We start from the raw sequence: 27,052 nt of genomic DNA on the forward strand, positions 1-27,052 counted from the left end.
TCCAGACCGCTGCTGAGCTCTAACCGAGTGGTTGACCCTTCTGACAAAAACAGCAGTAATGGAGGAGCAGGCGCGTTTTCTCTTCTGTCTTCAACTTTTTACAGCTTTTCTGCTGTTTGGGGCGAAAGGTAAAGTGTCTGTTTTGGATTCTGTTTTATTGTTTGTTTGTTTGTTTACAAATTTCTGCCTTTTCCATCCCGGACAGTTGGTATTTTCCTTGAATTACGGATGTTTCTGTTTGAAGTGGACTCCTCTCTTTCTCTTTAAATTTATCTGTCAACTTATTGAACCCCTCAGTGTTTTTGTTTTGTCGACGACTAAGGGGGTTTGGTATGTGTTGATTCAGTCACAGCCTGTCACAAGTGACACCGTCCGTAAATCTCCGGAGTCACGGTGCTCATGTGAAGGTGCTCACAAGTTTAACAGACTTCTGATCAACAAGCGTACAAGACGTGTGTTTGCAGGGAGGGAGACGCCATTTGTCTTTGAAACTAAATGTTAAAGGTCTGTAATCTATGCTGAGAAAACATTTGTCTTAAGAAGACGATGTTCTACATTGACATGTTTGTTTACGTTTTTTGTCAGAAAGCAGGGTTACTGAATCAGTGCCTAAAGGCTGTTTTAATCACTGACCCCCTTTAAAAAGCAGCAGAGACAGAGGCTGACTGTTATACTTTCATGTCAACCACATGCATTTGGCGCCAGGCTTTGTTTGCAGTCCTATGCATCAAATACATCTAGGTCAGTGGACAAAAGGTAAAATGGACTGACTTTGTTGCTTTTATTTCTGCTCATAATCCAGGAGAAGAAATCACATGCTACATAAGTTTTCCCATTATGATGGATTTTCCACATGTAAAAATGTTCCACTTTCTTTCATTGTGTGACTTGGATGACATTAATAACTTGACTTAGTTGGGAATTTCTTGTATATATTCCCTTTCTCAGGAAACATGGCTCAGTATTGGTAGTCAAGTAGGTTTTCCGTTTCTTTAAATATAAAATTTGTAATGAAGATAAATAAATCAAATAGACAACTAAGTCACACAGTGTACAAAATTGCATTACATTTGATGGAAGTAGTGCTTTGACATTATCAACAGATTAAAACATGAATAAGTCAGAATGCCAAATATAGCATCTGACTTATTTTTTTATTCAATTTTGACTTTGCTATTGATCTGTAGTATTTGTGTTGATTTATAATGTTGACCTTGTAAAAGACCACAATTTTCTTTTCCGTCCTAGCATAGTTTATGATCTTAGTGGCTAAATTATTTTATTTGACTTGGATTATATTTCTATTCTTTCCTGGTACATCTGTCCCTCGATGTTTGATGTGCTTTTAGGCCCCCTATTTGAATTTATAGAAAGGTAAAACAAAAGCGAAACAAAACTACAGAGCTCAAAGTGAGTAGGTGTGTAGCACAACCCAACACATTTGTTCCCCTAGGCTTGTGGACTAAAAGTTTTGGAGAGAAGGTGTGGCTATTCTGGCTATCTTGATGATTAGTCACATTTCTAAAATCAAGTGAACATCAGTAGAGCAGAGCTCACAGAGATCTGTCCTCTACATTCTCAGGGAGATGGATATTGTTAGTGAGAGACTTGTTGCTGTTGTGTCCTGCAAACTGTTTATGAGGCATTTAAAAAAGCTGAGAAAATGCTTTACGTGATTTGGTTCAGTTCAGCAGGTTGCAGCTTGCTTGTTTTTCTGTTAGTTGCTGAGTGGAGCGAAGTGGAGAACACTGTTCGGTGTCAGGGCTGAGGCAGACTTTTTCGTTTTTTTTTTTTTCCAAACAACAGAACCACTTAAGGTCGCTGAGTGAACCAAGGCTAAATATATCCAAATACTGGACCAATGGCATAGCTCGAGTGTGAAAATGTGCATAATTTGTGCATGTTGGCAGGTAGACACAAACTGCAGCAAATTTCCTTGTGGGTTAAAGATTGCTGATATGTTAGCTGGCTATTAGCCCTACTTTGTCAAGTGTCAGATCCTAGCCAGGAATTTAAATTTCCTACTAATGGGATAATGTCTTTTCTCCACATTTGGATGGAATGCTAAATCATGCACAGACTTTCCTGTGTCTTTGTTCCAGAAGGATTTCCTGGGTGAGCTCTTGGTTTTGAGGCATCTCAGTTTCTTTCTTCGGACAGTTAATACCCTGCTTGTTGTGACTCACTCTGCTGTACAATATCCAATCGCTCTGAAAGCAAAACCATTCTGGAAAAGAGATTTCCAATACAATTTCCACCAGCTCAAAGCCGGTGGAAAACTACAGAGTGTTTAAAAATATAAACAAAACAGATCCGCATACAATGCCAAAATGATTTGTGAATGTGTTAAAGATGTATGTCCATCGACAAATCAGGGTTTTACCATCTGCCTCTAATGGGTCTTTCCTTCAGGCTGCTGCCTTGATCTGTGCTCATGACTTTGTTACTTTTCCCACCAAATCCTCCCTCTGCTGCTCCTCCTCTTTCTTTTTTTAATTCTATCTAAATTTTGAATAGCTATCTTAATCAATGTTTTATCACAGTATGGAGTAACATCTAATTTGAGCTACTTTATTAGTTTCTGTCGCCCCACTTTTCAATCTGCTCTGTTTAAAATTTTACACACTGCCTTGTAAGTTTAAACAGAGCCAAGGAGGAATATGGCAGGAAATGTTTCCGTACACTCTTTGTGTTTATATGATCTGTGGAAAAAAATGTCAAATTGGTGGCGAGGGTGGCGTTAATTGTTGGTGAACTGACTCAGTGCAGAAGGTTTTTACTCCGTTTTAGTCACGGTACCTCCATAACAAACAGAGTTGTTGTTTGGTTGTGGTGTGTGACTCCAGCGTGTATTTTTAGCCTTTTAGAGCAGGAGCAGATGGTCGCGTTCGGGAGTAGCAATTGCAGATAACTGAAAGCTCACCTGCAGCTGGAGTCCTGCTGATCTCAAATTATTAAAAAAATAAAGTTGAAGTTAAGATTGTTTTCAGCCAAGCTGTGTCAGTCCCATTCATATTGCTTTTGCCGTTAAGGTTTTCTTCCTCATTCACCTACGGCAACCAGTATGTCAGTTCAGTGGCAGCTTGTCTGACTAGCTGGGTATTGCAGCCCGCCTAAATGTACTTCAACACATCCCTAACAGTTTAAACAAGGCCTGGGAAAGAAAGGTTACATCACACACAGATATAACCCTTTCACAGGCTTTCTGGAACACTGAGTTTCACAGTGGCCTATTAGCTTGTATGCCTCACAGCATGCCAGTGTGTGCATGACAGATCAGTGGGCATTTTTTTTCTCTTTTCAGGCCTTACTAACAAGGACTGATGTACACAAATTACATACTTAATACTCTGCAAATGCTTCTCAGTTAGAATGATAAGCGGAGCCTCCCATGTCAGTGTGCTGTCACTGTTTTTATTTTCTTCACTGTGCTGTCTAACACAGTTTAAGACAAACTGATGTAAACATTGTTCGCCTCAGTTTCCCTGACCTCTTAAGCTGGATTTATACTGGTGCGGTGTCTGTGTAAGGTCGGTTATAGCGTCACTGCTGTATGCTCTGCATAGGCCCATTGATGCCTGATGTGCATCGTTTTCAGACTTGATAGGCCCACATGCTTGCAGCGCAGTTACGCGGAAGCACTCCTTTTTGATTGTGCGGTTTGTGATACGTTTCCAGATAGCCGTGGCTTCTTGCTGTGCAATAATCGCAGAAGAAAAACCGCAACAAGACGCCATTGCCTTACATTTAAATGGGAGAGTACATTTCACTGTTTCAGTCATAACCATAGTTGGTGTTGTAGAGAACCTTAAAACTATGTTTTAGAGCTGTAAATTTTTTAAGGTGTTTTACTCAAAGTATCTTTAGTTTTTTCATTCTATTTATTCATTTATCTTTTCATTCAGTTCTTTTCAGTTCTTTTCTTCATACATTTCTTCCATTACCAGAATGACGTCTTCTGTGAGCATTCATTTACTTAGCCCCATTATCGCCCCATTATCGCAAATACTCAAGTCACACCCAACTCCCTGCTGCTAAGCGCCAAGAAATGAACCTGTGTGGTTCTCTCCAATTTAATTAGCCTAGGTCAAGCATTTGGCACCTTTTAATGTGTTTACACCAAATCAAATATTGCTACACACCCCATTTATTTCTTATTATCTGAAGTTACATTTGTGCAGAATGATATGCAGCCCCTGGTTGGTAGGTTGCTGTGGGGACAGAACCATTATGTGAAGCTGCCTAATACTGCTTTGTGCTTTTGGTCTGGTATTTGAGTCTCATTCTTGAGCTGAGGCATCATGGGAAAGGCACAGACCATGACTCACAAGGATTGTGAAAACACAATGCCCTCTGGAAATGCCCTTTCCTGCCAAACACAACTCTGTATAACTCTATAATTTGTCAATGTGGTCTCTGAGGGGCATGAGGCATACCTGTACACTGGTATAATTTTGACTAAGGTTTTTTTTATGATTTTGGGGGGCCGGGGGTGCTTTTACTTCTAAAATGTTACGGCAAAGTGGCTTATTATTGTTATTATTATTAATATTATAACTGTTCACGCATTTCTCTTCCATACCACTTGCGGGGAAGCTGGAGCCCATGCTTACAATTAGTAGGTGAGATGCAGGGTACAACCTGGACAAGATGCCAGTCTATTAGGGGCCAACACAGAAAGAAATGTTCTCATTATTACATTTACTCCTGTGGAGGATTTGGAGAGTCCAATTAAGCAAACTTGGATGTCATTGGAGTTATGTAACTAGAGAGAACCAAAGCAGAACCTGCAAACTTTGCACATAAAGCCATTGTTTGAACTTCCCCAAACCTGAGGCTCAAACCAACGACCATCTTGCTGTGAGGCTCTGCTTCGAACTGCCATACCAGCTTATTAATCTTAGTAGTAGTAGTTGTAGTCGTAGTACCCATATATTTTAAAATTAATATTTCTTTTAAATTGAGAGTTATTTCCATTACTCTTAATTTCATTTTCACTTTTTAAGTTCAGAAATGTAAAATATATTTTGAATCTGATTATGTAGCACTCTCAAAATGCTTTTCACAGCAGAGTATTGGGGGGTCGGGGGACTTAAATAGAGCAGATGCTGCATCCTTATTGAAGTTTATTTAAATTCAAGTTTTATTTATTCATTACATACTTTTCATGACACAAAGCAACAAAGTGCTTTACATAGTTGAAGAAAAACCTGTTAACGCATATTAAAATAAAACAAGTCACTGAAAAATAACTGAAATTACCAAAAGCAAGAGAGCAAGAGAGACCTTTTAAACATACAGGTACTTTTTGAATGTAAAATTTATTAGAATTAAAGTGTTCTTTTCCTTAAAATCCTACGGGGGAAAAAAAGAATCTCTATATACATAAAGATGTTTATACACAGTATAAATATGTTCTGAAATATGAAGCTTTTTTTTCCCCTTAACAATTAAAGCAGATAATAAAGAATAAATTAATGGTTTTCTTTGAAATGTAAGCAAACCATTAATGTAATAGCTAATTATTGCGATACGTAGTCTTTTTTTTTTTTTTTTTTTTTTTTTTTTTTTTGTAATTTCTATTTCAGTATGCGTGTTTAAGCCTTAAAGTCGCATTAAGGTCCCGGACTTGTTCCTTGCCAAAGGGACATCTATCATGTGCATTTCTAGAGCTGCTGCTACCCAGCACTGTCCTGAGGTTGAGAAGCCGCACTCTACAACTTTTATAGCCCCGAGGCGATTTGACGTTGCTGAGGAGTATCGCTTTATTGTATAATAAGGAACTGGCTGTTTTGAACATACATCACTGATTCAGCAAATAAACACAAGAAGACTAAAAGAGAGGAAGGGAAAAAACAAGTAATCGTAAGATTGTCTTTTGCTGGCTGGAAAGAGCCAACAGGTCAGGTAGGATGCAAGATGGAAGCCGAATTAGCCATTGCATGGCGGGGAAATCTCAGGTCATTAAAAATTTTAAGACTCTTCCATCCCCAAAAACATTTAAAGTATAAGTGTACTAAAATTGGCACACTTTTGTATATTCTCCTCATGATTTTATATAAGCATGACTTTGCATCCGTTAAGCCCTTATTAAGGTCATTTTGGTGGTTTGATTACTTCCCCTATGCAACCTTGTCTGACTTATTAGTAATTTCAATTCCTTATTGAAGACGGTTGGGCTTTAACCTAAATTAAAGTGACATTTACAGCAATAGTTAAATGAAATCTGTATCTGACCAGTTTTCCTTTTTATTTATTTAAACTTTCATCATTCAGATCATTCCAGAAATATTCATTTTTGAAAATAATTTGTTAAGCTCTGCCATCTTTGGTGCAAAGACGGTTTTCTAAAGGGAGCTGTCTGCCTGTTGGAAGGGAGGTTGTGTTCCTTCCCAAAGATAAACAACTTTTGGATAAGGATGTATTGATGGTGCCAGGGAAGACAATTGCTTAAGAATCCCACGGGATGTGAAAGTACTTGAGATCCTTGAAACTGGATACAGTACTGAAAGCATTTGATACTCATAGGAAGTAGAGAGGATAAACAGCCAGACAGGATGTTTGCAGAATGGGTCTTTTTTTTTCTTCTTTTTTTTTCTTCGTTCTCTCTCACTGGATACAACACAGATGTACCTGACATCTCCTTTAATTTCTCATAAATATTCATAGTAAACTGAGTTAATCTTTTTTGAACATCAGTGACTAAAAATAGAGCTGCTAAATGTAATCCACGATCTACTTTACACTCATTTGTGCCTTTAAAAAAAAAAAAAAAAAAATTCTTTCCAAATCCTGTTTTGTTTAAAGATCATTTAGATGTTGATTGGTAGCCAGAGTTGGCATTAAAATAAACTAGACAGATGGCTTTGATCCTTGAACATTTTTAAAAGATAAAATCTTATTTGTAAGTTTACATGAAGGACTCAGCAATGTTATTTGAAAAAAATGAACAAAACAAAAAACTCTGAAATGTTTTTGTCTGTAGCCTCTGAGAATCCCTCCAAGTGGACCTAAACACCCGTTATCGTTGTAGTGGAACGTGAAGGTGACAAAAAATATTTATGTACTCTCATGAGTATGTAGCTTGTTTGAACAGGGTATCCATACCTCCCGTGTTGTAACATTGAAGAAAGGTAAGCTGCTTTTTAGTCTGTGGTGTGTAAAGCAATGATTTCATAGTTGGGGTCTAAGCACAATTTCTTGAACAATCATCAAAATAAATGCCAGGTTAATAAGATTCTTGCCATAATTAAGGAAGTAAAATGTGCTAAATTCTTTCACTGGAGAAAAATTGTAATTAACACGTGGTTTAGCCATGTATAAAACTGTGAGGGTTGCTCTTCTAGGACAAACTTATTATTTGAAACATTTCTAATAAACAGAAATCCAATTTTGAGTAAAAACCTTCAAACAGTCATTAGAAAAAAAAAAAAGTCCCAACAAAAACAACAAAACTTTGTTTTCGAAAACAACTTAAAAAAAAAAATAAACGCAGGCCCTGCTGATTTTCCTCGTACCCGGGGTCACTGAGGTGCCAGATCGTCAGGTTCAGGCCATGCAGCAGTTGCATGCTGGTGGAAGCATCCAGTGTCTGTGTTGTGTTTACAGTGTAGTGATGGCTTACTCAGCTGTTCAAACCATCCCACTCAACCCAGCAACAGGCTGTTTGTTAGTCATTCAGCAGGACAACAAGGCAATGGAGTAGAAAATGTAATAAATCAGTGTTGTCCCAAATGTGTTTTACTCCTTTTTAGATTTTATTTTAAAGAAAAGCATTGTTAAAAAAAAAAAAAAAAAAAAAAAACGTTGAGAAAACAAAAATGTTCTAAATACATCATAAAATGTTGGCTCTAAGGCTACCACTGTGTAAATGTCCCCAACTTGTTACTTCTTTATTCCTGCAGGTGACCCCTGTGAGGTGAATGTGTGCAGTAATGGGGGAACTTGTGTAACTGGGACAGGGGCTCCTTTCATCTGCATCTGTCCTGATGGCTTTTCTGGAGAAACATGCAATGACACAGAGACTGGTAAGATATACTCCAAACTATGTGATTTTCATAATTTAGATAAACCGATCACGTTTGTGCTTTCAATGGGTTAAAAAATTGATAACCAAACAATTAGAACAATGTTCAATTATCCTAAATTCCATTTTTATTTCTGTCATTTAAAAAGGTCCGTGCCACCCTAATCCCTGTAAGAATGATGGCGTTTGTGAAGTGACTGGCCAATCCCGACGAGGTGACGTTTTCAATGAGTACATCTGCAAATGCCAGCCAGGTTTTGAAGGAGTTCACTGCCAGACCAGTAAGTTTGTGCTGCTTTTATTAAAAGCTTTATCAGTAGTGTCACAATGTTGAACTCAAACAGTCAGTCTAGAAACAATCCTGATGAATTTAGAAAGATTTAATCATTTTCATGCCGGTTTGCTGTAGCTCATATTGACTACTTTAAGCTGCAGCAGTGTACCACTGAAAACGGCTAGTGTTGTTTACAAGCTAGTCTTTTTTTTTTTCTTTTTTTAAATTTATTTTTTAAAAATTTTTTATTTGATTAATGACCTGAGATATTCACAACTTGACAATTAATTGACAAATTTAGTAAGGTCCCTTTTTCTATTGGCGTAATCTGCCACTCCAAATGGTGGGCTGTTATGAGTTTTGTCCACCAGGCAGCTGCTGTCCTAATGGGGGCTTCATTCAGACGTCACTCAGACCAGGTTGGTTCAGTTAGGGTCAGCCTGAAGAAGGGAAGCAACAGAGGGGACATGTGCTGTGCTTTTCCAAGTGCCTCCAGCCCTGCGTACAAAGACAGATGGCCACTGTTTGCCTGAGAAGGCATTGGAATAACAGTGGCCAAATGTTCACAAAGAACTAATTTAACAAGAATTATGTGGGACTTTTTCAGTGTATTTCTTTTTGTTTCATTTTATGTATGCCTTTTTTATCCTAGGTGTCCAATGGGCAGATTTAAATTTGGACAAAGGTAACAGCAAAAATTAATCTAGTCTCTTTTTATTCTTTGAATTCAGGTGTGCTCTGTTCTTTTGACTGCATGCAGAAACTCTGGAAGTCATGAAAATGATCTAATAGAAACCACCATGGCCGTCTGTATCTATGAAAACAAGGAGCTGTATCTGATTCAAAATCAGCAGTTCGATCATGTTGCTGCCAGACCCACAGCCTTTTAAATGGAATTTTTTCAAGTTCTCATTTTTTGATTGAGAATCCCACAAGTGTATTCATACAGCAGACATTTTTATTTAACTTTTAAAGTGCAGCAAAATTATTTGTCCGTTTGAGGTTTTTGGTTTTTTTTTTTTGTTTTGTTTTTTTTTACCCGACAGCTCAGCAAAAACTATACATTCACTAGTCATTTGGCTGTAATGTTAGGAACCAAGTGCAGAGAAAGCATTTACACTAATTAGATAATGCCTTATGGATGATAATTAGGGGAATGATTTTACTATGCTGATTCATGAAAGGTCTGCAGTAGGTTTCTCGTTTAGTGAGGCTCCTGCTTTTAACTCTTGTTAATGACTGTTGTGACAGTCATTAACAAGAGTTAAAAGCGCTCAAGATGTGTTAAAAGCGCTCAAGAGTTAAAAGCGCTCAAAGATGTGCGAGGGCAAGAAATGAAAGTGATGGCGGAGAGCTCGTGTGGTTTATGTGAAACAACTGAAAATTCAATGTAAAAAAACCACAATTGTTGTCAACCGAAGTATGAATGTTGTGTTCAGACAGTTTGCTAGTGTCCTCATGCTCCTCTCAGATCTAACAATGTTCAGATGCACAGTTTGGATAAAAAAAAAAGAAGCAGAAAATGTATTTTTAGCAGTGTTACAGCTTTGATATTCATCTGGGAGGCTTTTAGATCCACACAGGAGATGAATAAATTTGGAAGCTGGAAAGTGTGAGTCCGCTGAAGCCAAATGTAGAAGAAACTGTATTTCCCACACAAATCAATGTCTAACAGTCTATAAATAGAAACTGTACACAATTGGGAAATGTGTTTTGGAAAATGTTTAAATGTAATCACCATTAAGATTTACTGTTATTTCTGGAAAATAACTTAAAAGCAAATGTTCATTGTGCAGATCAAATGTTTTCTTTCATTTGTGAACGCTGTGCTAAAATTCCTCTGAGAAACAGTTTGAGGGAAAATGAAAATCTGATGGGAAAAACCATCATGTTTGCACTGCACATCCTACATGAACAACCACACATGGCTCATGATCTCATATAGACTGTTTAGCATACACATCCACACATTGTTCATCCCTCATGCCAGTCTAGCCAACAGAAAGTGGCAGTCCGCGTTGAGCGCTGGAAACGTCAGCTGTGCTTCTGTTGCCGGGCGAAAAAGTGAATATGGAGGCAGAATGATGAATTAAGTCTGTCCTCCTGACAATGTCACACTTGCTACTCAGGTCTGACTGCAGCAGCTTTAACTGTCCTCTCAAATTGGTCTAAAAGCTTTTATTGGTGGCAGAGAAGGTGTGTGTGTGTGTGTGTGTGTTGCACAATGGGCTCAAATGCGGAGATGCTGAGAAAGTGAGACTAATTTGCTGCTCACTTCAGCCCAAGCAGATGGTTGGAAACAGTGATGGAAGAAAGGAGCCCTTTTTGCTTCTAGCTTTTTAAATCCCAGATTTTCACATCATCTTAAGGTGGTTATTTATACTTTTTGGAAATCACCAAAGTAGTGTATGCATGAGTGTACTAATCTCTTATTTGTTTCGGAAGAGTTTTCTGCTCCTCCCAGGATGTGGTCGTGTGGGCAGACTGGGCTTCATGCCCCCTAAGGAATACATAGAGGGTGTGTTGGCATGCCTGTTTGTGCTGTGGTGGATCTCACAGGAGGATGTTCATTTAGTGTTCACTTTTTTCTTCTCTGTTGACTTATCAAGCCCCCAAAGCTGCCTGTGTGGAATTGCAGCATGATGAGTAACCCAGTGCACCTGTCTGGTATTTTAGAGGGGCCGGACCTCACATTTAAACATGAAAACGTGAATAGCAACTTACCAGTTGGGGATATAGTCACAAGTATCCACGGATATTGTCAATTGACTACTGCAGGTACACAACAAATATGCTATGTATTTATTATCATGTAAATCTGATTTTACACTGGTAGAATAGTTTATTTCTTCAGAAGGTACAGTAACAACTTTGGTGTAAGTGCATGGCCATGATGTTTTATCTTCGACTTTGTGTGTGTGCGTGTGTGTATCTAATTATAATTTTTTTTTTTTTTTTTTTTAGTCTGCTACATCTTTTTTTTTTTTTTTTTTTTTTTCTTTTACTTGCCCAGCTTTGCTGAAATTTTCTAAGTACTTTATGTATGTAATATTGTATCATTGTACAACAGCTTGAGTAAAGATAAGTGGGGAACAAAAAGTCATCCAATATCTGAATAAAACTTTTTAAAAACTCTCAGAAAGCCTGGAGAGCAATATCTGAAAACACAAACGGTAACAGAAAATCTGATTGATTAGAAATAAAATGTAAGGGATTGTGGCATGGTGCATGATTTTTCGCACAGTACTCTATTCTACTTGCAGCATATGTAGGTTCTGACTTTAGCCCGAGCTGATTTTGTACTAATAATAAATCTTCAGTTCATATGACACACTGTAGATGTTAAAATGCTGCAGACAGTAGTTTTTTTTTTTTTTTTTTTAGCAGTGTGCAGGATTGTATGTCACCACTGAGAAACCTCGCTTGAAATAATGCGCTTGGTAAAAATACTTGATGACATATGATGTTTCAGCTCCGTGCGTTTACTCCTGGCATTGAGAACTGATCAGAGTTGAACTGGTTTTGTACTGGCAGTATTCTGGATATCTTTTAAGGCTTTTAATGTGGGAGTGACATTAGTCATCATAGTTACATGGGAAAAATCACTACAGTCAGGTAACAAGTCCAATCACACCTGCACCGCAATGCGTTGCCATGCATCACGTTTTAAAAAGAAAAAAATCATTTTGACATGCACAGAATTATACTGTTGTCTAACTTTCTGGAAATAGCAATAGGACAAGTATAAATGACTTCCAGTCTAAACAAACTCTAAACAACTGCTGCTGCATGTATGTATTTAATGCTGTTTCTTCCCCTCTTAATAACTATAAATTCTCAAGCACTGTCTTTGTATGAGATACTGCTCATGTTTATGTTCCACCCTGTCTGCCACTTGACATAACTTTTTTTTAAAAAAAAAAAAAAACAAACAAACTTTATAAAGTAAAAGGAACAGGAATTACTAAGGATAATTTCAACCCAATATTTATACTATCTGTTTTTGTGAACACTGATTAGATCAACAATCTGCATGACCCACCTGTCTTGGTGAACATCTTCTTCTTTTTTTTTTTTTTTTTTTTTAACCCTGTCCAGCATCGTAGCATATAGAATGGCTATATTTTGCCAGACAGATTTACTCTAATAAGGGAGCGATGTCTTGAATATGGCTGCCCTGATAATCTGAATATTTTTTTATTTTTATTTAATCATTAGTCCTGATATGGCAATGCTGAACCTGGCAGGGAAGAGGAAAGCAGGAAGAAAGGGGGGGAAAAAAAACCAAAAAAAAAACGAGGAGAAAATGGTGCAGAGTTACAATGTTATGGGAAAATTTGTCTAAGCTGCCACAATCACAGTATATATACACACATAAAATATTACAGTACTAAGTAGGGGATACCTAATATAAATTAAAGATATGCAAAACACATAACATATTATCTGCAGGGAACCTGACAACACCCAAATATCAGAAACATTCAGCAGCAAGCAGATGGAAAAAGGAGCACTTTTGTGGGCATGCACATGTGAACATGCACGTGTGATCATGTAGCAACAGTGAACCGTGCATTTTTAAGGCATTTTTTGCCGTGTTGACAAAATTTTGATCTGAATGAGCATGATTGAACCAGAATTTTCCGATTGCAAACCAATCATGCTTTTAATCTGAATACTTACATCCATGTAAACATGGCTACTGTGGTTTAAAAAAAAAAAAAAGCCATTGCTAAATGAACCAAAGCAACACACTTATTGTCTCACAAAATCTAAACTACCAAAGTGCTATTTTTTTCATTGAAGGTACAGAAAACTGAGCTCATTGCGAGACACCCTCTTCTCTCTCCTCTTCCTCACAAAACAAAAGCTGGTTGTGGTCGTTGGATGCAGGCTGGCACCACTTCTTGCTGCCTGCAGTCAGATCCTGGATGCAGATAGCTTTGCTGATCACCACATGCACTGCCAGCTGACCTCGACTGCATTGATTAGGGTCAGGTTTCAAACAGGCCATATGAGATTTATATTGGTTTTCGCTTCATGCCAGCAAGATATTGACAACATAAATGCTACCGCAGTATGTTGATTGTGTTACAACTATAATGTTATAATTGTTACTTGCTACAATGTTAATTCCATCATTATTGTTGTAAATTGAAAAAGAAAATGCAGACTTTTGATTTTTTTTTTTTTTTCTTATCTCAAGTCAAAATGCATGTCTCAGGTAAATGGATTAGAGCATCGAGCTGACTAGACTAGACTAGGTGCTCAATCTTCTTAGAGCCTAGTGGGCCACTAGCGGACACACCAAAGGTCTTGAGTTTTTGCCAGTCTGTCTTTAATCACTGATGTAAGTGTCTGGGTGTGGTGTTTCTGTGAGACAAATTGAAGCTCACGCATCTTGGATCTCAAAAACTAACTTTTGTACTACATCAAGACATCTGCAGCAAGTTTACACAATAATTTACAATTTTGTCCCTCAAAATGACTGTATTCAGGTACACTTAAAACATGACCTTACCAAATATTTTCTACTCATTTATTCTTTTCATGTGTATATAGTTGATTATACTCTATTAATAGAAGTCGGTTCTTCCTCTAAAACCTGAAAGTACCTTGACAATAAATATATAAAAATATCAGGTAAAATTCTAAAAATTTCTTTCCACATACAGATGTTTTGATGTTTTTTTTTTTTCCCTTTAATATGTGCTCCATGTCTCAGAAGTGTCTCGATAGCAGACCTTTTTTTATCCAGAGCTTGTGGCTGCACACTTTAAAATTACTATATTCCTTCTATGACGGGTGAAAATAACTGTTTGGACACAGAGCTATTTATAGCGTGTGCATGTGGGCAGAGAGATGCAACCATGTGTGTTTGGTGGATTGAAACATTACGTCTTTGTGCCTGGGTTGGTTGTGTGCACTTTACTCAGTAATAACAACCATTAAAGATTGAGGCTTCAGAGATGGGAATATATTTTCCCCTCTGGCTTACGGCCATTTCTGCAAGTAGCTGAATTTTTGCGCTATTCTTTTCATATCTTCCCAATCAAGAGCATGTTAGAAGCTGGTTTAGTCACACTAGTGGTTCATGTGGGTGAGAGATGAAAAGGGAGTTTATGCACTTTTCCTTCTGCTGATTCGTTTTGTGCTTTGATTCATATGTGGTGGACTTGAAGAGGGACTAACAGTGTTTGTGAGGGCGCCATCAAGAGGTGACAGAAAGAATTAAGTTTATCACATTATATTACACTGAATCATTCTCCAGTGTTTTCTGAACAGTGTATATTCATCATGGGTTTCAGTTACTTTATCAACATCATGGCCACATGATCTCCTGGTGCAGTTGGTCTATTAATACCACATGACCTGATAAAGACTACATTAACCCTCTAACAAGAAACAAGCTTTCACTAACCTTCTCTCCACAACAGCTCCAGTCCTCTTGGCTTGGTATTACCATGAAGCATGGCATGTAATCCCCTTGCATCTCCAACTGTAATCTGCTTTCAGACTGACCTCTAGCTCTCCATCCTTTATAAGTTTCTCTATGGTCAATGCCTGTGTGATTATCTCTCTACAGATGTTAACGACTGTGCTGGCCAGCCATGTCAGAATGGCGGCATCTGCAGAGACCTGGAGGGAGATTTCAAATGCCACTGTCCTTCTCCATATGTAGGCAAGCATTGCCACTTGCGTAAGTATGATCAATGAGCACTTTTTCTTTTCTTATATTCTCTCTTATAGAGGTCTCCGATTTTTAAAGACAGCACAATCAGTGCAGTATTATTACATTAAAACATTGTGATGGAAAACACTAAAGACACCAGTTTGGATGAGGGCCAAACTGCCGGGTTTTAGGACGATCAATATGCAGCAAGATGTTCTACTTGAACAGTTAATCGATACTTTCTTTGGTTAATTTAATTCAGTGCTCAGCATCCTGAATGTTTGTATGGCCTATGTGCTGCAGTTGGTTATTGTATAGAGTATAATGCAGGCTCCACCACTGTCTCTCTCTTACAGGCTGCATTTCTCTGCTTGGTATGGAGGGAGGGGGCATTGCTGAGTCCCAGATTTCAGCCTCATCGGTCCGCTACAGCCTGCTGGGTCTGCAGCGCTGGGGTCCAGAGCTTGCCCGCCTCAATAACAAGGGACTGGTCAATGCCTGGAGTGCCGCGGCCCATGACAAGAACCCATGGATACAAGTAGGCTTACTTACAAAGTTCAGTGTGACATTAGAAGTTGGATCTGATGAGAGATGCAGATGGAATATTTTATCCATTGTGGTTTTCAGAAGTCAACATATGAAGCAGAGACAATTAATAAAAGTTTATTTTTTTATTGAGGAGGAGTCACATTCAGAAGACTTATTCAGATTTGATTTTACTTTTAAAGTGGAACTATTATGTGCATTTCAGGCTAATTTATTTTTATTTCTGAGCCCAGAAGGGCTGGGATTGATCGAGTTATTGTCACAAATCGCTTTATTTACTTCAGACCGACCCTCTCTGTAGGCTGTCAGATCAGCCTGTGGGCAAAACGAGTGGATTGAGACTCTTCCGCATTAAGCCCCGCCTCCCGCCACTGCACTGCATCGGGAGCGCGCACCACAACTGCTTTCGCCGTCATTGTAACATCTCATAAACAGAAGGATTAGGCTGATATGAACTCAATAGAAAAAAAAAAAAAAAAAAAAACAATGTCAACACATAGCATACAGCCCTACATGTTGGAACCTGAATCAGACCCTGAAAACAAAGTGGAAAACAGCAACCCACAGCAACGAATGCAGCAGGATGTCTCTTTGGTAAACTCACCAGCCATCGTTGGAAATAACTTTATCCGACGTTTTCCACCCGCCTGATGTATTTGCACATGCCCTTGTTAACCAGTAGAAGGTAACCAATCACCGAACCTTATCCCCTGGGACATCACAAGGATTTCCAAGCAGAAAAAACTCTCTAAAACGACGCGTTTTTCGTGCTGGAACTCAAACTGAAACTCAAACATGCGTTTAGGTGATAAAAAACAGTGTCGTTCACATGTCTGATGAGGATTCAACACTGTAACACTGTAGAAAGCTCAGAAAACTCAAAATACCATAATAGGACCCCTTTAAACTTTAGATTTTGAAAGGTGTATATTATATTGGCCTTACCTGCTTTGATTTAATGACTCTTTATAAAATAGCTGAAAAAGGGTGGTTTATATATCGTATTTTGTCACACATGGTTTCTCTCTTCTCCTTTCTAGATCAACATGCAAAGAAAGATGCGCTTTACAGGCATTGTTACTCAGGGGGCCAGCCGTATGGGCACAGCAGAGTTCATTAAGGCCTTCAAAGTGGCCTCCAGCCTCGATGGCAAGACATACACAATATACAGGACAGAGGGACAGAGGAACGACCAGGTAAGGAGATGCAACACAGAAGAATCTACACTGCTAAGATATCTCTTACCCACCAGAGGGTGCCATATTATTGAACAAAGTTCATAGTGATGCCAAGAATAACAGTACTTCACTGTGAAAACTGGTTTTGGATGAAACATCATTTGTATGGACTTTGGTGTTAATCTTAATAATAATAAAAAAAATTATAAGTAAATGAAAGTCCCCTCCCTTATATTTTCAAACTTTTTGTGTAGCCTTTTTGGCTTTCTTTTTATTTCTACTTTTGGTTTTATATTTGTCCTTTGGTTTAAATAAACTTTAATAATCACAAAAAAAATTATTCCTTCTTTCAGGTATTTGTGGCCAACATGGACAATGACGGCACTAAGACCAACCTGTTTGACCCACCAATCATCGCCCAGTACATCCGCATTATCCCTGTTGTATGTCGCAAAGCTTGCACTCTGCGTATGGAGCTGGTGGGCTGCGAACTAAACGGTAAGCTCACACAGATACGTCTTCTGATCTGTGCAAACACACAGATAGGTTTGAGATTACTCAAAGTGACTGATACTAAGTTTTCATATTAAAATTCTGGCGTGAAAAAGTGTTTCTAAGGAGGAAAATTGCTGGAAATCAGATTTGTTTTGTCTCAAATTATTTTCAGTCCTGCATTCAGATTGATTAAATTTTGAAGGGTTTAACTGGTGGAGAAAACAGCTCAGTAACTTTGAGCACAGCTGTTTTCTTTCTTTGACCCAGTTCCCAAGCAGCTCATGAAGGATTTATTGAAAACATATGATAACATCTACCACAGCTCATCAGATGCAAATAAGATGTTTTACTGCTCAGAATTAGTTTGTTCTGTTCATTGTTTCAATGCATATTCTTGAAAACTTCTCTGCATTGCACAAATGCTTGTCTTGTTTTTCCTTTACTCAAATTACAGAATGCTTCTTTTGACTTTCCGAAGCTTCATTGTTGTTCATGTTTGTCCGTTTTGATGGCTGCCTCATCTGTCAGATCAGTGTTTGTTCCTCGCTCATCGTACCTCCTGCTATATGCATGAGGCAGTCTAGTATGAGATTAAAACCACGTTTTTCAACAAGTAATAATCAAGCTTGCTTTCACAGTTTAATCCAAAATGCTGATGGCCATTTTACGTCAACAGTTTGCCACATTTTCCATGACTGGATTATTTGTAATGTCGATCACGCTTTTGCTTAGTATTTACTCAGTTGCTGCACTAACTCCTACAGTCTGTTACAGCAATCTACATAAGTTTAACAATCAGGATTTGCATTCTGCTCATGTTGAGCATGTGAAACATACAGAGAGATGCAACTTGGTAAAATACAGACTTGTAACTGTAATCAAACTCAATTATGTGGGTTCATCAACTTAAACCACAATGGTGGAACAAAGAATTAGGGGTTCCAGTGTGATCTCAGCTTAATCTTGACTTGCACATCCATGCTGTTTGTTTACGTGGATGCAATGTGTTACTTCACTGCATCTCTCTGCTTTCCTCTACACTGTTGTTTCTGAGTGTTTGTCTGCTGCTTCACATCATTGGCTGGCCTCCTGTCCATCTCTCGTCTATCATGCTTTTCTTTTACTTTCTTTCCATTCCTCTCTTTCTCCGGCTCCTTCTTCTCTGTTCGGTCTCACCTCCACAGTGTATTCAAACACCTCAGGTTGTTCAGAGCCCATGGGGATGAAGTCCCGGTTGGTGACTGACCGTCAGATCGCATCGTCCAGCACTTTCCGCACCTGGGGCATTGAGGCCTTCACCTGGCACCCACACTTCGCACGACTGGACAAACAGGGCAAAACCAACGCCTGGACCGCTGCCACTAACAACCGGTCTGAATGGCTTCAGGTAGGAGAGGAGAATCATTCAGTTGGAGTTTGCTCTTGTTAATCTACAATCTGCTGCTTTTGTGACGTAACCTTTCACCTTTGTGAACTTTTGTTTTATAGGTGGATCTGAAGTCGCCCAAGAAGATAACCGGAATCATCACACAGGGCGCAAAAGACTTTGGCTCCGTCCAGTTTATCACATCATTCAAAGTGGCTCATAGTGATGATGGAAAGTCCTGGACTGTTGTCAAAGATGAGACAACAAAGATGGATAAGGTTGGTCGGGTAACACAGAAATAAAAACAAACTAAATATAAAACAGACTGAAAACATATAAAGCAAATATTATAATGCATTTAATGGAGTATATGAAGAAGATTATTCAGCCAAAATTAGATTCAACTTGATTTAAAAATCGTTCCTATCCTTTGTTTGTACCCTGCTGTCATCAGGTAAAAAGGGGTGATTGGGATAATTTCACAGTTAATGGATAACAAATAGATCTTAGAAAGAAAAAAAAAAAGTAAAATAAAACATGCAATGCAAGAAAAAGACCCTGTAGTTTGATCAAAGTATTTAGCATTAGATTAGATGAAGAAACTTCTTGTCAAAGTCACGCAAGGTTTAATCAGTTAACAGACCACACAGGACCAGCTTGTGAATAAAAGCTGCCACTATTGTTTGTAGTGACAATTAAAACCCCGTCTTCGACTGATTGTGTAGGTTCAAATGTTTCTCCTCAGCCACAAAAAACCCTCAGGACCTGGTAAAATGGGAATAATGAGAAACCAGTAATTTAGCCAAATAAGTAGAATAGATAGACTTGAATTTGATTGAGTCATCTGAACACCAGGAACTACTCGACAAAACTCAGACTGATTTTGTTTTCTGTATGAAGTTAGTCATACATTGCATCTAAGAATTTATTCATATGCCGGATGTAAACAGCATGTAAACAGCATGCTGCCAGATGAAGTCATCAATTACAAACTTTTGCTTTGATTAAATCCTTGAAACATTTGATTGAAGTGTAAACTATTACATTAATCCGTCTTTTATAGGTGTTGTGTGCAATACCAGAAGCACTAAGTGCTTCTGGTATTTATGCTTAAAATATTCTCACTATTTATTTATTTATTTGTTTGTTTGTTTGTATTTGCCAATAATTGGGGCCATTATTTTCAAGTTAGAAGCTTTAATGGTAAATTTATTCCTATTTCCCCATAGTAAAGAATTTTTCAAATTTAGCCAGTTATCCAGGTCACCATCTAAAATCTGATCACTTGTTCCCTATTCTTTTTCTGAGATCTTCTGAAAATTTAATCAACACCCAAACATAACTTTTTATTTAAGTTGCCAACAGACAAACCAACACTGCCGATTACATGACCTCTGCCTTGCTGGAGGTAATAATTTCTTTTCTTGGTGTCTAGTGAGTCAACTTTAAGAATTACTTCAAGTAACTTGTAACAGTGAATCAAAGACTTTTTAAAAAAATACCGGAATAAATCATTGAAAACATATAATGTAAAATCCTTTTGATCTTTTAATCAGTGATTAGCACGGAAAAATATCCAACACAGTCATAGGTAATAATAGTAGTTATTAAATATTATAATAGCGATACAAGATATTATAAGTAGATTTCTTTTCTGTCTATAGATCTTTCCAGGTAACAGTGACAACAACGTTCACAAGAAGAACATCTTTGAGCCACCGTTCTACAGCCGATTTGTCCGTATCCTGCCATGGGAGTGGCATGAGCGCATCACCCTGCGAATGGAGCTGCTGGGCTGTGATGAGTAGCGCTACCCTGAACCCATCACCTTCTTTCTCTACCTCCCTGTCCCCATCTATGCTCCTCTTTCCTCCCTCTGTTCCTCCTGAGCCACACCTGCACTGCCTTGGTCTCAGCTCTAGGGAGCAGCAAACAACAGAGTAGCGCACCACCATCCAAAGCCATGGCTGGTCAGAGGTGGGATTTGTTACCTCTTACTGCTGATTTTGAAATTTAGTTTTTTCCTTAAATGATTGGTCATTATTTCACTTAAGATGGGCTCAAATCTCTTCCCACCTCTGTTAAATGAAATGTGGTAATTTCTTCATTCCTGTATCAGAAGTCAGGGGTAACAAGACTGCTGATGTACCAGTTGATGCTGTTTGAACTCTGATCCCAGATCAACTCAACCTGGAACACTGAACCTCCAAGACCCACAGCTGGTGATGTACATAAACGTCATTAAAAACAGGTTGCACGTGACCTTTAATCAAACACCTGATTTCCCTTCAACACACATACACAGTATATATCATCTATAGAAGATACATTGCAATGTGTGGTTGATTAAGTTTTATTCAAAAGTAAAGCTGATTACAGCAGAAAACCTAAAGAAAAAGAAAATCTGTCTGAAAACTATTTGCAAGCTATTTTTTTTTTTTAGTTATTTTTCTTTTTTGAATAGAAATAAAAGACTTAACATCTCCAGTTGTCCCAGTATGTGCGCTACAGTATTCTTTGCTTTTCTTTGCTGTGGAGTTGGAAAGTAAAATCCTCAGATTATGTTTACCTTTGTAGCTTTATTCTGCTTTATAATATTCAATAACCCTGATATAAATGTTGTATTAGAGCATACATCTGTAGTAGCCTACAAAGGAAGAGAGTAGACCCTAAAGGTAAATTTTACTGAACCTGTGTTTAAGAGTGTGTAAAACATGTAGCTGCTTGTAATCAGTTTGTGCCAACATATCCTCAGGTTTTTGTGTTTGTGGTTTCATTTAGAAAAAAATGGTAGATCCTGCACTGATGCAGATGCGTAAAGCAAAGAGTAATGTTAAGTCCTGGTCAATGTGGGATGTAATCGGTTAATGAGCCATCATCATTTGTCAGATTAGCAGCCAAAGAAAGTCATCTTTAATCCTGAAAAGACACCTTCGTTGGCAGAAAGGATGTCAGAAACTACATACAAATTTTTAAAATTACTGTTGTGTAAAAGACAAAAAAAAGATGCACTTTATTGCTCTTCAGGAAACTGCAGATGAGGTTTACTAATTTCACTGTCATGTTCTCCTATTATATAACACACACTTTAAAGTATTAACATCTTTGAAAGTGATTTCACATTTTGCTGTGACTGATTTAGTCACTTAGCAGGATATATTTTATCAGATGTGTGCATGTCAAATTATTATAATAAATATATATTAGGTGGTTTATTTAAGAGAAGTCAGATTAATGGTCATGTTCAGTAGACTTGGCTTTTACAGCCTGTTTTAGGAGGGAGGGTGTGATTGTGGTTTATCATACATTAATTGTCATCATTTGAGATGACCATGTTGTGTAGCTGCAGGTTTAGAAAGACTGATGGATGTTGTCATCTCAGGTCAAAGCGGATTGGCTCCCCTTGCATAATAAGTGCTACTGAATGCTACTCTTTGGCACATTAACTTGGCTATTTCTAGTTTTCACTTTTTATGGCACTTTGATGTTTATGTTTTATATTTGTAACATTGAAAAACCAAAACAAAAACTAAAAAGTATTTGTAAAAGGCAAGCATACTCATTACTACATGTTTAGGTAAAATTAGTGGGAAAAAAGTTACTGTCATAATTAACTTGTGGAAAGAAAGGACTGGTTGGAAATCTTATGTTTCGGTTATTTCTAAATAACACATATGAATATACAGTACTTTTGTACTGGGATCTGTCAGCATTAATGGATTTTAATAATTGCTGCAGATTTTCCTTTTAGGGAAGTCAAGCATATTTTCTCCATTTTAAAGCTGCAGCTTTGCTGATAAGACTGTAAAAGAAACCAAATTAAATCAGATTTTTACGGTTTTGCTGGACCTGACATGACCTGCCATATTATCTGCTTCTACCGCCTCCACATAAGTATTCTAAACCTTTCCACTCCATGAATTATGAATTTAGGGCTCGTGCAATATTATACAGTTAGTTTTGATAACAATGAATATTAATTCAAGATCTTTAAAAATGCATGAGGGGACAGCGGTAGTGCTGACAGTTTGCAGATAGATGTTGTTGTTGAACACTGTACAATATTTAATGTTGCAGACAGTTCCATAAGCAGTCGCCCTTCTTATCACGTCTGCATGTGTTTTATCAACTTGTTTTAAGTATTTTTAGGTTGTAGCCATTTGGTTTTCTCGGTGACGCGACTCCACTTCTTTCAGCATTGTTGATAATTTGCTTGTTACTTTGCTGTTCTGGTTTTCCGTGACAGGTCATAAAAAATTGACACTGTTGTGTTTGTATGGTCTTATGAATTCATTTCTTGCTTTACTGACTGTGGACCTCATAGATTTTTGACTGTATTTGAAGTTGTTTTTTCTATTTTAGTATTGTTTCAATGTATTTGGCCTTTGTATCTCTAAATGAAGAATAAATAAAGGATTTAAAAACATGTCATGATCTGACTATAGATTTCTTCAATGTTACTGTCAAATCCATGTGCTTGATGGGATTGAATATTTAGGATTTATTATTAACAATAGTGCAAAATTAGCTGGCGCTGTTTTCCATTTTAAAGGTACAAGATTAAAAAGACCAACAGCACACAGGGTTGTTTTGCCTGTTTAGCATTTAAAAAGCCCCAGGGGGCCTAATCTCACAATGCGCCACTCCGCTATCTTTTTCAAGGCATCATCATCCAAGATGGGCCTCAATTCTTTTCATCTCATTCTGGTCCACGAAGGTCACACTTCAGTTGTAAAATGCCTCTGTAGGTATGGAAATGCATTCTGTCAGTGATGGTGAAGGTTAAATTCTGCCAGTAGTGAAGGTGCTTTTGTTAAAACTGCCAAACATTTTAGAACAGCAACATAACACAAGCGTATAAGGAAAATATTCCACCAGATTATCAAGGTTTTTGTGCCTTTTCAGCTAATTCTCTGCAATGTTTATGTAATAAGCAGAGCTAATCTCAAAGTAGCCCCCGCCAGCCAGCAAACCAGCTGTTTGTCCCTCTGGGCTTGCTGGCAGTCATGTTTAGGGCCTAATGACTGTATTTTTCTTTTCTTTGTTTCCCTTTTTAATCTCCACTTTAAATCTCTATCTTTTCTAGTCTCTTGTCCTTTCTCTGTGGAGCCTGAGAAGGCGCCATGCTCCACAACGTGATGGATGATTGTTTATAAGGACCTCTAATTTAAATTAAAGGTTGATGCCCCATTTTAGTGCTTTAGTGCCATTATTGTTTAACAGATTTAAGATAAATTTTTTAGGTTTTGCCTGTATTTTTCTATTATGTCCTGCTTCCAAAAGATGAGAAAAGTTATAACATAGGCCTGTTTGTAAAATTAGTGGACAGATAAGGACTGATATTACTAAAAGAATGGTAACCCATTAAATCAATATTATTGCTTCTTTTTCTTTCTTTCTTTTTTTTTTTTCTTTTTTTTTTTTTTTACTTTACAAGAACAATACTTTTTTTTCCTCAAAAAAACAGGTTTATATCGGATCCATGTGGAAAAAAAACCAAGAAAATAATTGGAATTAGAAATTAGAAAAAAAAGAAATTTGTTTTGACTTAAATATAACATCACAACCATACTAATCATTAAAGCCACATAATGCAGTAAATGGACCAATCCAATAATATGAAGATTAAACACAGAGCATCCACACCTGAAGAGACATACCTAATAATATTTTCTTAATGAATTTCATCTCAAGTTTTCTCCGGAAACGGGAGTAACTTGATCTGATTGATCGCATCTCCATCCACGCTATGCTGTGCTCCCATCTGTTTGGTTTACTGGTGATGGATAGACAAAGGCATGAAGCCAAAGCAGGCAGGAATCTGGAAGCTGCATCTGGTTTGAACAGGAAAGATCCTCTCCACGATAACTACTATTTTAGTACCAACACAGATAATGTGTCTCTCGAAAGACTGTAAAAGCCATGTTATTTCTGCTTACTTAGATGTTTGAAGCTTATGACTAGATGGGTGATGATAGCCTTTTGTGCAAACATATCCAAAACCACACAAACACAAAAACTTAAATTTGTGAGAAAGGAAAATGAGAAATTGTGGTGTTTCTTTTCTATCACTGTTAATTTTGTCTTTATGTCTTTTAATCAGGGTGGAAACTGTCTCCTAGAGCTCTACTCTTCAGTCTCCTGTTGGTCTTTTATTGAATCCTTCCTCTTTAATCACTGTAGTGACACTGAAACCACACTCTCTCACACACTTGCTCACCTTTTTGTGACTAACTGTCCTTTTCTGCAAAACGTCTCTGCTAATGACAGCGTGCCATGACTCGTACTGACACAATCAACTCCTTGTGTCCTCAATCAAACCACACAAACACACACACACAGGCTATCTCTTCTTTTTGTCTGTCGTCTCTCTGGGGTTTGCTCACCTCTCCGGCCCTGAATGGAGCTGCCTGTCACCAAAATTACATCCCTTGGAGGCCTCAGTCACCCGGCAGTTCACAGGGGCTGCTGGTATTTAGAGCCCCAGGCTAAAACCTTTCATCTGGGGGCTTTGGGAAGAGCAACGGTCTGGTCTCTTCAAACACACTGGGGATAATGGCTTTAGAGACACACAGGGAGGGGAAGGGGCTGCAGTCAATGACAGACTATCAGGGATGGTTCAAGAATTTTAGGAGTTTATCAATGACAAGATACTAATGCTCCTTAACATTAAAATGTTATGGGGCTTATTTAAATTAAAAAAAAAAAAAAGGGTCCAACTACATTGTAAAACATAAATCCAAAAACCAAGGAAGGCTATAGAAAACTAAATGTTTTACCTTGGAGAAACACTTGGAAGAGCTCCTTCAGTTGTGTTTTGGTTCAGACTGAGTCTCAGAATAAAAAGTGACATACTCTCATATAGTGCCACAATTTGGTCAATATAAAATGTGTTAGCTCTTCTTGATGTTACACATAAAACAATATACCCGTTAGCTCCTACAAGCTGTGCTAATATAAAAACATTACAAAATAAACAATTTAAAGAAAAATAGGTATGAAAATATTAATGACTAAACCTAGAAATACCAAACCTCCTGTTTAGAGGAACAAATGCAGCCTACGAAATACAAGCAAGGCTCTTTTCTGTTATTATTCTGTGTACAAAGGGAGTCAAATGCAAGGAAAAGCCCTTTTTAACCCAACATCAATATTTTCTCTCAAAGCACATATTTTGGAAGGTAATGAGGACAGGGCAGGCTAGTGGTTAAGACAGAAGAGGGTGTGCATGAGAGAGGTAAACCAAAGCCTAAGCTTTGGTTTAAAAATGCATCTTTACTTTTTGCAATGATCTCTTGCAATGTGAATTTATGTCCTGTTAGTTTTTGGTTTGAAATACATTAATGCATCAATTCAGTTTGTAGATGGAAAGAACGGAAAGTTAGAAAGCAAGAAGAAGGAGAAATACCACAGAATGGCTGCTGAGACTTCACTGGTGCAGCTTTGGGCAAACCACAAAATGATGAGTTTGTTGTTGAGGATTCGGGTCTGGGAATTCTGCCATTAGATGATTATTCTCTTTTAGCCGTAATTGTAACCTTAATGCAAGAAGACAGTTCACATGTTCAGTCTCAAAACAGGATTAAACTCCTTTGAACACTCTTCAGTCAGGATGGAAGGTAAAAGCCACATTGCTAATCTAAACAGGTTTTTTCCCCCTTAATGGCGACCATTTAACTTCCTACCTTTACTCCGAGCTCTGTTCAGCCAGTAAAAGTCAGTCCAATGTTGACTCTTGTCTTTTATCTTGCTCAGTTGTTTTCTTTTACTTTTTATCCTTGGTTACTCTGTCCTGTTGGGTTTCTCGACTAGATAGTGTGTTGATTTCCAGTATCTGGATAGTGATGCGGTGCATAAAGCATATCTAAGCTATTATATGACTCAGCTACAGGGCAAAGAAAGCCCCAAGACTGTACATAATAAATGTCAGTGAGTCATTAACACGAGTAAAAAAAAAAAAAAAAAAAAAAAGAACCCCCACAATATTTGAGATCAGAAAGTTATGTAGTGCCACTTTAATGCTTCCTTGAAGTGTGACGTGTTGCTCATTCATTTCTCCAGACCATATATCCTAACAACTGTGCACATCTTCTAAATTTTCTTGTAATGGACACTGAGAGTAACTCTTGGGATAGTCTGGCTTCTCATTTATGGTAAATGTTGCACAAACAACTTAATGGATTGCCATAGAAGTTGGTGTAAACATGCCGGCAGGATGATTCACCAGTAATTTCAAATAAGTCCTTTTTTTTTTTTTCTTTTTTCACAAAACTTAGGTTTCTGTCCATATACGTGCACATTATGCCAAACCGAACAAGTGTGATGGTCATATCTTGTAAATATGTGTTTTGGGCCTGTACTAATCAAAACAAACATTGGTCTTTTCGTTCCAGCCTCCTAAAAGAACAACTGTAGTTTATTTGTTTTCTGGAACAAAATCTTGTGAAGAAGGCAAATTTGTGTTTCAAAGCAGATAGTCTACTGGATGAATGTG

General features: G+C 37.8%; 1 protein-coding gene across 4 annotated transcripts; it reads left to right on the plus strand.

The window, feature by feature from the left end:
* mfge8b (milk fat globule EGF and factor V/VIII domain containing b) lies at positions 1 to 22,960 on the plus strand. Of its 4 annotated transcripts, none has more exons than XM_079252509.1 (11): positions 1 to 128; positions 7,905 to 8,027; positions 8,176 to 8,307; positions 8,953 to 8,985; positions 14,887 to 15,000; positions 15,330 to 15,511; positions 16,560 to 16,715; positions 17,051 to 17,195; positions 18,377 to 18,579; positions 18,681 to 18,836; positions 20,223 to 22,960. In XM_079252509.1, the coding sequence occupies exons 1-11, from the start codon at positions 59 to 61 to the stop codon at positions 20,364 to 20,366; spliced, it is 1,458 nt and encodes a 485-aa protein (XP_079108635.1). In that variant the 5' UTR covers positions 1 to 58; the 3' UTR covers positions 20,367 to 22,960. The 4 variants fall into 4 exon arrangements, with proteins under 4 accessions (XP_079108635.1, XP_079108636.1, XP_079108637.1 ...); XM_079252510.1 differs by having other exon boundaries at positions 18,395 to 18,579; XM_079252511.1 differs by lacking the exon at positions 8,953 to 8,985.
* The last annotated feature ends 4,092 nt before the right edge of the window (positions 22,961 to 27,052 follow it).

The sequence above is a fragment of the Telmatherina bonti genome, assembly GCF_933228915.1.
Source record: "Telmatherina bonti genome assembly, chromosome: 2".
Classification (NCBI taxonomy): domain Eukaryota; kingdom Metazoa; phylum Chordata; class Actinopteri; order Atheriniformes; family Telmatherinidae; genus Telmatherina; species Telmatherina bonti.